This window comes from Cryptotermes secundus, unplaced genomic scaffold, assembly GCF_002891405.2.
Source record: "Cryptotermes secundus unplaced genomic scaffold, Csec_1.0 scaffold631, whole genome shotgun sequence".
NCBI classification, from domain to species: Eukaryota; Metazoa; Arthropoda; class Insecta; order Blattodea; family Kalotermitidae; genus Cryptotermes; species Cryptotermes secundus.
This window is the reverse complement of record NW_019742970.1, coordinates 371,214-385,171: the sequence shown is the minus strand read 5'-3', so window position 1 is coordinate 385,171 and position 13,958 is coordinate 371,214. Positions and strand designations below refer to the sequence as shown.

Genomic DNA, 13,958 nt, shown 5'->3' with positions numbered 1-13,958 from the left:
AAGGTAAAGTTGTCCCTGTGCTTAACTAATTAAGCACTATGCCACAAAGGTGTATGGGGAAGTAGATGTATAGATCCACATTTTCCTGACCTCGGCACTAGCTGGAGTTGAGTGGTCAGCTTCTTTACCCCTGGGAAGGAGCCCCGATTACCCATTGGATAGGAGGCTGGGTGGGCCCCAGAGCCTGTCTAGACGCTGTGGATAGGAGAAAATTCTTGATCCTACTGGGACTCAAACCCCAATTGTCTTCCAGCCTGTAGCCAGTCACCTACTGTAGTAGGTGAAATATATATAAAGATTAAGTTTCATGAAAGTTCACACCCCAAGTCGGCTCTGTGTCTTAATCCAGGCAGACCAAACCATCATTACAGCTGTTTCATATTTTGGAAGGTAACAGTTCACAGTGCGTTGTTCTGTACAGTTTTAGGTGTGTGCAGGTGTGATCCTGTATAGTGATATTTTCAATTTATCATGTTCCTTTATGTAGCAGGGTTGTGTTGAATATCTATTGTACTCAAAATATTTTATGACTGTTACATATACAATTCATAAAAATACAGTATGAACTGGCATTTGAAATTTTTCACTAAAAATAAGAGTACATGACTCTGAAGATGGAAGCCAAGATTAGAGTATGTAATATTTGAGGTTTTCATGGCGGTGACTATGAAGAAACCAGTCTTCTGGGATTTGGCACCGTGTATATGTGGTGTTAACCGAAGTTTCAGAGGAACGTATCACCTCCATCTTCAGGGTAGAAGGAAAAATATAAGAAATCCGCAAGAGAAGAGACCGTGAGAACTGGTAAAAGCAGACTGGTCTGGCCTTCCCTTGCTGCTCTTTGCATCGAAGCATCCTCTGTTCATCTCCCACTGCACTGCCCACATTCCTTATTACCCCTGATGTCCCTCCATAAAAGAGCTCCTCAGGAAAGTCAGTAAACTTCCATGGGACCCCACAGCACTACATCACACAAGACAGTATCATTCACAGTCACTGCTGTGAGGTCCTCAAGTCCAGTTGCTACCGTCTGTTCATAAAGTAGCAAAGACTTGCCTCTGAATCAAACACATACAGTCAGTTTCCGAAGTTCCGCCCAGGTCTTCTTTTGGTGCATGTGGTTATGGGCAGACAATATGAGGAAGTTAAGGCTTTGTTCATTCAGCATACAAAAAATGGGAGTACTTAGTTTACTGGATTAGTATTTGAAACATGTTCAGTCTACCCTAATTAATATAAATGGGGCAGTTTTTGGAAGAGGGCCGACAACCCTCCATATATCCTTCCCACACCCTCAGACTGCTTATGACATCCCAGTTGAAGATACCCAAAATATCCACAGATATCAATAAAAGTAATAAACATGAAAGGTCTCAGAGCAGACAAGTAGTAGTTCCTATATCCGATACAGATGGCAGTAGTAGTAATGATGCATGTCTGCCATCTAGCAGGGATTTAATGTACTACGTGTTCCCAGTAGCCGTGATAACTCAGTAAAGCCGCATCCCGTAATGAGCTAGGGACAGGTCAAGAAGCGGGTTTCTGTCCAAAACGTAACGGTACGCACGAGAATAAATGAATTAAATGCTGGAGAAGTTCCGCGCCCTCGACGGAACCTAAAGGTTCGTTACCGTGGTAACAACAGCCAGCTACTGGTCAATGTCCTGAGCCAGTTGAATTCGGCCAATGCTTTAATATCCTATTTCTTTGAAGACCATTTTAATATTATCCTCCCATCTACACCTTGTCTCCCAAGCAGTTCTGCAGAATAGACTGCGTGCCTCTCTCATCCGTCCCATGAGTGCTGCATGTACAACCCATCCAAGCCTCCTTCATACGATCATTTTAATAACTTATAGTAAAGTGCTCCTCGTTGTGTAATTTTCTCCATCACCCTGTTCCTTGCTCTCTTCTACGTTAAGGCGGTCTCATCGGCATTTCACTCTCAAATGACTTCAATCTGCTTTCTTCCTCCTAACTGACACTCAGACAACACTCTCTCTCTCTCTCGTTCAGAACAGCCGCGCGACTGAATTCAGTACTGAAGTCTCAGACACGATACAGAGGAACAGATGGAAGCATTCACAGAATTTTCCTACCCAAGGCGTACCAGGGGCTCTTTCCCCGGGGGTAAAGCGACCGGGGGCGCGAAGCTGATCACTAACCTCCAACTAGTACAGAGGTCAAGAAAACGTGGAACTAAACATCCACTTTCCAATATGTCTTCATGGCGCAGTGCTTAATAAGCACAAGGACAACTTCACCTGTGTTTCCTCTTAAATGAAATTTTGATGTTACTGCATGGCCGGGGCGTGAAGCTGACCACTCAACTCCAGCTAGTGCTGAGGTCAATAAAATGTGGATCTATACATCCACTCCCCCATACGCCTGCATAGCGTAGTGCTTAGTTAAGTACTGTCGTTCTGAAGGAAGCTTGGGTTTGGCGTTCTCACAGAGGTCAGTACAAACAGTACTACATTCTGATTTGTGTGTGACGCCGTGTACAAAAGTAATAACCCTGCGAGTCGTAGGAGACGTCGAAAAGGGAACCCATTGCCTGGGGGTATAACAGGCCACCCTCTTCCTGTGGGATATAAATACGGAGACCTGGGGGACTGTCGAATCTGAGACACTAAAATGTGGTCACGAGTCCCACGAGACTCGGACCCGAGAATGATGGCGCCGGCGAGGACCAGCAGCAATTGTAAACGAAAGACTCGTTCTCTCCTCAGAGAGGATGTTACATAAGAACTGTAACCGTAAGTGTTAAGTTGGAAAATAAAATTACTGGTCGTGAGACTCAAGGAGATTGTTGCCAAGACGAAGTGATTGGTGGTAAGCAGCCAGTCTTAGACTGACTCTTGATTCTGGTAGAGGTTCACCTACATTTCGGAGTAGCATACCGCCTCCGTCTTCAGGGTTGAACAATAAGCCAAACAATTAGTAAGAAGCAAGCAAAGTCTGCTAGGGCGAAACACTGTCTGAGCGGGAACATCAGCCATGTCCGGGCATTAGCTCGATGCTGCCCCCAGAATTGCGAGCCCGGTTACTGAACCGCGTAACATAAAAGTTTAGCTTTTTGCTTCGACATGTGGAAGGTCACGAGTTCTAATCCTGACCCGAGCGCAAGCTATTCTGATTAGGTTTATAGTGGGTTTCCTGTTCACAATCTCAGCACCATTTCGGTACTTTATAAACGCTGCAGTTTGAAACCCGTTGTTACATAAGGGAAACATCAAATCTACAGCGACCTTTAATTCACTGTCTTACGTACATAAAATGTTTACACATGTAATTAAATTGAGCCAATATCGTTCGCTTGTTTCTCACCTTCATTTGTTCCAATGCTGCAGAGAGCGGGTTGCCTAAGTACCTAGCAACTGACTTCCTGTGGCCCGCGTTTCGGTTGATTGACGGCCGGCAGCTGAAGAATCCTCTGCACTCGATGGCAGGTCCTCTGGGAGGAGAAACAGGAATTCTGTACTGCCTCCTGCCTTAAAATAGTCCCCGCTGCAATCTGTGGTTCTTGCTACAAGGTAGGCCCGCGAGTTAACGCCGGTCGTGGCGCTGTTCGGTAGGCCGTTCTATTTCTGCTCAAGGTGCGTGAAGTGGGTGTAAAATCCCCGAGATCAGAAGTACAGATCCAAAACTTTTATTTTCAATCGATTTCGATACCATTGTGGTAAAATATTAATGAAATACAAGGGGAAATAGTTACATTGTTAGAATATACGAAACGTAACAATCTCAACTGCGATTGCTTTTGTTACGAAAAAAAAAAGCCGCAGTCTTTAGGATCAATGAGTAGAGACAAACATAAGGAGAGTATATCTGAGTAAACATTGCACTGGAATACTTTCTTCTATTCAAACTACAAAGAAGCCTACACCACGCCGCAATAGCACAAAACTAACAGGAGAGTTGATTTTGTAATCAAATATATATTTTGTTAATTAGTTTTCAAAATGACTTCCTCCCCACACTAAATTAACGCTAGGTAAAACGTAAAAAAGAAAAAAGTAAAGCTACCCCTGTAACAGGCCGTGGAGGCCCCTAGGGTTCTGAGAGGTCGAGGCTCCCACATTTTCTAGACAATCGGCTCACAAATGGCGGTAAGGTTGCAGCCTTACGCGCCGGCCGCCCTTTACCTCCAGGTTGGTTCCTGGTACTCATTTCTGTTAGGGGCTGAGTCGACCCCAGGGCCCGTAGTGCGGCTGGAACGATTACGTCAACTGAAAAATCCAATGACCTCATGGGGAATTTAACTTGCGACCTTCCGGCTGGTACAGCATAGCGTGCCCCCAGTTAAACCCTAAGTACAGTGTGTAACGATATAGAAACGCCATCTGCCCCTGCTAATGGTCTGCAAAACATCGGAGACCCTGTGGTATCATAGTCCCATTACAAATACCCCTGCACCCGACAACGTTGCGAGTGGGTGTACAATACTGACCTTCTGTAGTGAGCGTCAGGAGGATCGTGTGCAGGGGCCATACAGAGGCGGCAGAGCGCCGTCGTGACAAGTAAATTGTCGCGAAAGTTATCTAAGAGCCTCTTAATGCGCTTAACATCTGTGTTCCAGCCTAATGAAGTGGCTACTGACAGCTGGGGTCGGCAACAGCCGTCTGTCTTCCACACATTCAGTCCCGTGGTCTCAATGTCGGACCAAGTCCTCTCCTCCAGGCATTTTTTCAGAGTTCTGTACCTATTATTATTATTATTATTATTATTATTATTATTATTATTATTATTATGTATAAGAGATGTAGGTAGGTGGATAATATTAAAACGGATCTTGGGAGAAATAGGATGCGGTGGTTTGGGCTGGATCGATCTGGCTCAGGATAGGGACCAGTGGAGGGCTCTTGTGAACATGGTAATGAACCTTCGGGTTCCATAAAATGTTGGGAAGTTCTTGAGCAGCTGCGCAACTAGCGGCTTCTCAAGAAGGGCTCAGCTCCATGAAGTTCTGATTTACAGTGCTGGATGGCAAAGTGATGAACTATAATGGATTATGAAGGAAGCGGCTACACCCATGAAGCAGTGTCCGGGTGTCTGTCTGGACAAGCCTGGAAAAACCACGGAGACCTCAGTCGGGATAGGCGGTGGCCCGGCCGATTTTCGAACCGAGCACCTCCGAAACACAAATCTACAGAGCTACCCGTGCTTCAACCCGCTCAGTAAAACATTCCCTTCACTTGGGAAACGTTTGAGAAAACAGACCGCGCACGTAGCCGGTGCACTTGTCCTCAAACAGCTCAGTCCTGTCTTCATTTCCGTCATCTGAAGTTCGCAGAAGTTGGTGATTAGCGGCGCTGCAGGCGAGGAAGGCCAGCACGGGCAATGCGGATCGCACGTAATGGACAAGACAATCAATTTTCTGAGAACAAAGGGTTATCTCACGGGGTCAGCTGAGATACAGGATAATCCTTCCAAGAAAATGCCAATCCACATTACGTCTATTGTTAGAAGCGCGTGAACATAGTCTGAGCCAACATACGCACAGTACGAAATGAATACCTATGGAGCCGTCATGGCACATGCTGGATTCTTACAGCTACACAAGCCAGCTTCACCAAAATAATTATTATATTTAATTTGAATTGGTTTGAATTCGTGCTGTACTTGTACCTGACCAATAAACTGTTGAGTTAGCACTTAAACATATAACCAAACGAACTTAATTAGTATTAACGTTATCAATCGCCATCCTATTGTCACGTGTACTGGCGGTGTGCGACTATAAACGAGGTATGGAGACTGAATTTATCAACCACTTGCATAAACCACTCGGAACTACAAGTAATTACAGAGCCACTGCCGATCTCCGCAATTTGCAGATCAGCACAGCACCCGCTAAGCCCCTTTCTGGCCTGCTGTGTCAATAGGCATTCCCTAGGAACGGCTTCTAACAGTGGAGATTCTTCAGTTTCCCGCGAATATCCCGCAACTGATCTCTTTATCAACTGCCAACTCAACTACAGAGCCACCTCACTCATCATGGACTGCCGTTTCAAGAGACTCCAATTCTACCCTCTCAGCTGGCCATGAATCCTCGTTATATAGCCTTGGGGCGGACCCAACAGAAAACACCGTTTCCTTCCTTATACCTTAACGTTTATTCTGGCTCCGCTATTCCGGCTTTCAAGCCTGACGTCTCATTATTTTTAATTATTATCATCATTTATAAGTTTCATGGGTAATTAATTCTGTTAAGAGAAATGCAAGAAGAATCATATAACCGAGCAGGTTAGTGTAGCGGTCACGCTACATACACTATCACGAATATGCTGCATTCTAATTTGAGCTGGGACATCATCGGCTATCCTCACCGAGATTTATCAGCGTGTTCCTCAGTCCCTCCAGACAAATGCAAACATACTACTGCAAATAGGCCATGAGAGTTTCCTTCCCAATCTTTGTCTTGATTCATCAATCATCCTTTCGACACTAACGGCGTTGTAAAATAAGGCATAAGAAATTGCTGATCAGTAAGATGCGCACATCACGTGTGTGTGGGGAGGGGGTGGTGCTGTCCCGTGGATGGACTCAAACCTTCCGCACACCCCCGCCCCCCACATCGACAGACAGAGAGACAGGTGTGACCAGTGGAACAGGAGCCCCAGAAGTGGCCACTTCCGACCGCCAGCAGCTGCCGGCCGTTCATCACCACGCGCGCACACACTTGACACAGCTCAGCAACCGGTACGGCCCTGATGATCGGGTGCTCCTTGCGAAGGCGCCGCAAGGGGATGATTACATGGCGATTCCAGCAGTCACCCCACTTCCACAAGAAACAAAACTGTATTTGGGGCACGCGGTAGCGCAGTTGCTTCAGGCACTATGCTGTACAAGCCGGAAGTCGCGGGTTCGAGTCCCTATTAGGTCATTGGATTTTTCAGTCGACTTAATGCTTCCAGCCGCACTATGTCCCTGGGGTAGACTCGGCCTCTAACAGAAATGAGTACCAGGAATCTTCCTAGTGGTAAAGGGTGGCCGGAGCGTAAGGCTGACAGCTTCACCGCCGTCAGCGAGCCGTTTACCTGGAAAATGTGGGTGCCTCGAAGTCTCACAGCTGTATGGGCCTCAACGGCCTGTTACGGGGATAGCTTAACTTTTTTATTTTGGGGGGATATTTAACGACGCTCTGTGGCCACACTATTAAGCGTGGGGATATAGAACGACGAACGAATGATAAAATTTGAAAGGAGCTGTAGGGAAGCGATCGTGGCCCACTCAACGTACGTGTGTGCCGGTCGAGATGCCAGCCCCGGCACCCCCATAGCTGCGTGCGATGTGGGGGACTGTCAGTCACTTGATCGCGTATTCGGGCCCTCGGTCCCATTTCCGAAGGAACCCGGTTCAAGTCTCGTCGTGAAGGGAACGGGGAATGACCCATGTGCTTTGTAGCCGGAATCCTGATAAGCTTTGCAGGCAGTTAACAGCCGACATGAGACACCTCTGGGGGCAAGACCTCAACCCTTGTAACTGGACGCAGTGGCCGCCACAAGGATAGGCATATCCGGTAACATAGAACCAGGAACATTGTGACCCTTTTCAGCTCAAAATTTAAATGAATTACCTTCTTTTGTTTCAGCGCTTCCATTGAATACAGGTCATGGATTCTTTGCCTGAGGCGCAAACGGCAATGGAACGGTCCAGTCCAAAAACGCCATAACTCCAGTACTGGCCAAAAACTGAGTTTTGCTATGTTGAATCTGAGGTTATGGAAGCGGCGGGGATGACTTTGTGACGCCGTGCCCTGCACATACAGACAGTACGTCGGTGAACTTCTATACAAGACTCCACGGCGTCACATCCCGGCAGATAACATTCTTCATGGTCTTACATTGCATCGCATATTAAAAGATAGCTCAGTGTACTCGTGAGAGACAGCGGAGCGGTTTTAACTCCGTCTCAAATTTTAAACAAGCGTTGTCTTCCAAAGTTTTGTGACGAGGAGACGCGCCGGTTCTGCGACGGACCATTCCATTGTAACGTGAAAACCGGGGCAGTAGACTCATCCAAAATGTTGTCTACCAAACTATACGGCTCCCTACAAGAACGTTAAGCTAAAGATTCACAGCTGTAACCTCAGGTGCCATAGGCCGAAGATAAGAGCCTTTGTGTCGATTGGTACGACTGATGAAGCTATCCCTGTAACAGGCCGTGAAGGCCCACAGTGGAGTGAGAGGTCGAGGCTGCCACATCTTCTACACAGTCGGCTCACAGATGGCGGTGAGGTTGTGAGCCTTACGAGCCGGCCGCCCTTTACCGCCCAGGAAGATTCCTGGTACTCATTTCTGTTAAAGGCTGAGTAGAACCTTGAGCCATACTATGGCCGGAAAGGTTAGGTCAATTATAAAATCCACCTCATAGGGAATCGAACCCGCGACCTTCCGGCTTGTATTATAGTGCCTCAACCAACTACGCTAACGTGATCCCCGGATGACTGATTGATTGGAATGAATTTTCAATGTACAGGTCCTACACCGGCATTTTCCTGGAAGGACTGAGAAAACCTCGAAAAACTCAGTATCGCCGGTTTCCGTGCCCAGATCACTCGCACTGTGCAGAGCGCGCATGACCACCTGCCGCCGCGCTGAGTGACGCGTATTTCTCGCGACTTGGCAAGGCACAGTCAAACAACGCGCGTTTGTTGTGTAAACCACATTTCATCACACAATGTTTTCAGGACAGGTAGTGTCTGTGTTGGGTAAATAGGGTGGCAAGTGCTGACTAAACACTGTGCTGGTTTATTTTGAAACTTCCAACTGAATAAGCAAATATCACATTCTTCATGTAGCCACTTCGCTTGTCCCCCCACTCTCATTAACGCGTCATCATTTTCTTCAGTACCTACTTCTCGGCTCCCTCTGAACGTCAGAACTTGTGAACTAATTGGAACCAAAATGGGCCAGGGATTACACGGAGGGGCAGACTGTGTTACACATGTCTCTCTTAACATCAACAGCACTGGTTTTCAGCCTGTGGTTCGCGAGGATGTCTTGCATGCTTCCCAAAGTTCAACTGTACCAGGGTCAGCACCCGCCGAGAATTCAACGGGAAGCCTCGTGATTTCCTACAATACATCAGTTTCTCCTGCTGTTTCCCGTATTCCTTTACAGCCATGCATGTTACCGACCGACGCTCCGATACTGACGTTTAAAGCATCTCCCACGAATAACACGCACAATTAATTTATCAGTAAACCTTTTATCTAGTATTACACTCAACACAAACAGAGAACAGACGTAACAGAGTAATACAAAACCTTAGGGTTCGTCACCTGTTTCATAACGTGTGTTCATGCAACATGTTAACATTCGACAATCTGTTGCTATGGTAACCCCGAATTGCTTACTGGCCTAATTGATGTAATATCCGTACATTTACCTTAGGTAATGAGAAAGTCCAGGGAAACCCCCAAATCAGGAAAGTCGTTGCCCCGAACAAGAATCGAACCCATCACCGAAGTAAATGTCTAACAGCGTTACTTACGCTGCAAATCTTTCTGCAATGGTCTGGAAAAATAACTTGCTTTTGTAGCAAAAAGAATATATTGTCACGTGTTGGGAGTATAATGCAACAGATAACTTCACGCCGTCTCGGATGTAGCGAATTTATTGCACACTCGCTGCCGCCCTTTACCGATTCCACAATTCCACAATTCCACAATTCCACAATTACTGCCATCGGCAGTATCACAAATGCGTCTCCTGTAGTCACTGCCATGCAACCCGACTCGGCGACTGCTACAATTCAACTGACTGGTTAATCGTCATAAAGGCAAGCAGTGAAATGGTTTACGAATCGATACACCTGAAGAAGGCAGCATACTGCCGAAACATGTCGTGTAGAAGGGGTAGATGGGATTGCATGCACTTGAAGACTGTTAATACATACACTTTATGATGATGCTGGGTTTCCTTTATGTGTTTGCTGGTGTGTCCATGCATGGGGACGTGCACTGCAATTTGAGAACCATTTTAACTATTCTTGGTGTGTGTTTACCTATATGTAGTTCTTCTGCAGGCCCGTACCGCTACGGAGCGCCCTATTCGTCTGTCTGTACGCATGAAGTAAACTCAAGAATGGATTTTCACGAAATTTCATATTAAGGAGTCAAAAGTTTATGGAAACATAATTTGATTAAAAGCAGTCACAATCCAATTACATTAATCTGGTTGTTATTATTTCTTACTGAAAACAGTCATAACACAACATCAATACGTGTAAGCAGCTCTAGGAGATACTTTTGCTACATGTTTCGGCCTTCAAAAGGCCATCATCAGGCCAATACATTAAACTTCTCGTTATTGAATTGCATGTTAAATATAAGTCATAGCGCTAAACTTCCAAGTGTACTATGAATGGTATAAAATGATATGAGTGAATATAAATATAAATTATAATAAAAGTTTGTCTTAAGTAGCCAGTTACATAGTCAAAGTTCAGTTAAAAGGTGTACATGAGATGGTACTTGGAAGTTGGCAGTTGTAATCGTTTATACGGACATGTTATACACACAATGGCTGATATGGTGTGGGAGGGCCGTTGTTATGTTGTTTGTTGTTATTTAATATCTGATACTATTTGACGAGCGCCTCCGTTCTGTAAATGTCCGATTTGATGGAGAGATAATTATAACTGCTATTGCTACTGCTTTATGGCTCAAGAAAAAGGCTTCGTACTATTAATACTTAACTGTATATTCATTTGAAAGCATTTCGCTCACTGGGCTTCAGGAATTATTATAATAAGGTCCGTAATTTTAAACCACTAACAGTACATTTTAGGGCCTGTTTGTGATTACTTAAAAAGTGGTATTTACACTGTAACCGGTACTTCAAAATTCATAATACAAATTTAAAATATTTACTTAACATCCGATGAATTCTTGTAACAGGGGAACGGAGGAGCGGTGTCCCATTTCAATGCGTTCATTTGGCCAGAACCACGAAAAACCTCACGCCCAATATAATATTTGTTGAGGCACATATTTGAGACAACAAACTTCCAAATGTGAGAAAAAAACAATTTTACTGCACAAGTTCTTTTTCTAGTGGGTGGGGGGACCAACATTGTACTCATAAAAAAATTCAGTACAAGTGGAGCATCTTGTATGCAGTGAACATTCACGTTGTTATAACTCCGGAGAGAGAATACTGAGTGTCGGTTTAGGATGGATGGATAGGTTAGGAAGGTTTCGTAAATGTAAATAAACTCCACATTTAGCGATAAGAGGGGCCCGTTTTTGATCAACATCCTGTAGGCTGTTGAAAACAATGACACGTTTTCCCAAAACTGAAATTAATGTCAACTCACCAACACAGTTGAGGCCCACGTTCTGTGAAGACCACACGCTAACCACAACTCCACAGGCGTTAGGAGACCTCAGAATTTGCTGCTCCTTCCCAACAAGATCGATACCAAAGAAAAAGGATCGTCCTGTTCCTACACACTATTGGTCTGTGACGTCACGAAACAAGAGACTAACGAACCACATATTAAAACATTAGAAAAGCTTGTGATCTGCATAGGAGTTATGTTGACAACTGCCAACGTAAAAAACAGGGCTCTAAATTCAGTGCCTCAGTTAAAATTTAAGTCTAAGTAATGGCGACTCAAACATATTATGCAAAATCTCCGGTCCAGAGATGGGGGGGCTAGCTCTGTCTCTTGGGCCCAACTGAATAGGTTTTAGCTAAGGACGGGGACATTATCCAGTGTCCAAAACGTTTTGTTTTTAAAAAGAAACAGGACGGTATTTATAAAATAGACAAGACGATGGATAAAGTCCAAAAACACAAACTTGTACTATTAGNCTCCCCCCCCCCCCCCCCATACGTCTTCACGGCGTAGTGATTCATTAGTTAAGCACAGGGACAACTTGACATTGGTCAGGAGGATTCGCTGGGTCGGAACATTTTGTTCAAAATATTCAGACAAGGTATCATGACAGCCAATCATTTATTCAATATATATCTTACTTGCACAATAATATCACAATCAACAACACCAATCATTCCACGTTCGATATGATACATCGATATCAACAATACGATCTCTCTTACTTTAACAGAAGTGTCACTAACCAAGGCCTTTTTCTGTACACCAACGACTACACAGGAGACGGTACAGTGTGAGGGGTTTAAATGGTTCCGATCACAAACCGGACGTTGAAAACAAAAGAAGAGAACTCTACTGGACGGAATATTACCGATGGATGGAATTCACTGACTAAAGGGTCGTGTAAGTTTTCCGTCATAATGACTTACAGAGGCAGTTTACAAGCATGGCCCTAATGCTACTCAGACACACGGCCTTGTATTCACAGTATATTTATCCATCAATAGTTATTTACACAGATTACATACGTACATTAATAGATATTTAACACAGATATGTATTTTCTTTCACATTACAAAATTAAACAAAACAAATGTAAAAAGGTGTATAAAATATAAATAAAATATAATTTTTAAATAACGGAGTAAACTATGGGAGAGGGTAGCAGCTCTCCTTAAATAAATCCTCCACTCGCAGTGTCGACGTCGACCAGTACGAGTTAAATATTGGCACAGGGGTTGGGAGAGATCATTGTTAAGTCATAGGGAATTCGTCAGTCAACAATATGCAGAACTTGTGCAACAATACGGATCTCTTTTTTTTCGGCCACGCACCAGCATCGTGTGTTCGTCCGTCCCAGAAATATTTTCATCTGAGCCATGTCTTCAGTCATGATATGGAAACCGCGAATAAACGAAATCTCTTTCATTCCGGAATCGGCCTGAACACAAGGGACCAAGGCAGACCACGACTTTTAGTATTTTCAATGAATTCTTACTTATTTAAGGAAGAATAACGTTTAATCAGTTGCAGAAGTCACGTAACGTGTGGGTGGATACGAACATTATAGTTATAAATGGGGAGGGGAAATTCGCGAATTACAATTCTCTGAAAATCATAATGACCAATTTTTAACCACTAACTGAGGAATAAAGATGACTGGCCTCACAGAAGGCACACGAATTGATTACCTCTCGTATTATAACTATCATCATCATCTCCGGTCTAGAAAACCGATATCAACAGCAGTGGGGATCCGTTGCGCTGACAACGCGACATCTCTAGCCGCTATAGTTGACACTAACTTTACCGACAAGCGGCGGTCGCTCGATCGGTATAGTTCGCTTGCGGACTGCAGGCCACGGAGTTTTCGTTTTGTTTATCATCAATGCTGGTGAATATGCTGACTTCGTTTATAATGGTACTCATACAAACATGTGCGAAATTTTGCTTTCGTTTGAAATTCGCCAGAAAATTCGAACCTGAACAGGCTTATTAGAACAGAAACGCACTTTTCATGCTTTCGCGTTTGACGAAACGGGAATTAAGGGGAGCCCCAAAGGGAACTGCAAGCTACCGCAAAACTGCGCTTGATATATCAGCCCGTACGTGTCTACGAGACAATGTCCTTACTTCTAAAAACAGGAACATTTTTTATTCAAAGCCGGTTGTGGCCCTCCACGTCCCATATGATGCCGTGTTCAGCTGCGTGACAACGTGCTGGAGAGAATTCTTGAGTGGTTCATTGCGCGGCGCTAATCGTATCTAGACTCTAAGCCGCCGAAGAAAGTGGCCGTGGCCTAATAGATACGTCATCAAAGCAGCTTGCAGAGACTGAGAAAACCACGAAAACCCGTCAGGATACCCTAAGTCTCGGCCGAGATTCGAACCAAGCATCTCCCGAATGCAAGTCAACCGGCTTACCGCTATACAATCCGCTTGGCAGACCCGCAAGATTAAAGATTTGACGTATGTACATAAGTCCGTGCGTGTATAAGTGCGTCCGCAAATAAATGCGTCCGTAAATAAGTGGGTGCGTACTTAAATGCATCCGTACATAAGTGCGGGCGTACTTAAATGCGTCCGAGCAAAAGTTCACGCGTACT

At 44.8% G+C, this 13,958-nt stretch overlaps 2 protein-coding genes across 3 annotated transcripts in view; both read right to left on the bottom strand.

The window, feature by feature from the left end:
* The window catches only part of LOC117282026 (putative zinc finger protein 286B), a 57,762-nt gene extending 46,352 nt beyond the window's left edge, over positions 1–11,410 (bottom strand). The window contains exon 1 of the mRNA XM_023868375.1: positions 11,329–11,410. The gene's annotated coding sequence lies outside the window, so the exon portion shown is untranslated. The remainder of the gene's footprint in view (positions 1–11,328) is intronic.
* The window catches only part of LOC111873566 (forkhead box protein L2-like), a 73,212-nt gene that overhangs the window by 10,839 nt on the left and 48,415 nt on the right, over positions 1–13,958 (bottom strand). For both annotated transcript variants that reach the window (XM_023868377.2, XM_033755120.1), the window contains exon 9: positions 3,331–3,457. In XM_023868377.2, coding sequence (XP_023724145.1) covers positions 3,366–3,457 — 92 coding nt within the window. In that variant the 3' untranslated portion in view covers positions 3,331–3,365. The remainder of the gene's footprint in view (positions 1–3,330; positions 3,458–13,958) is intronic.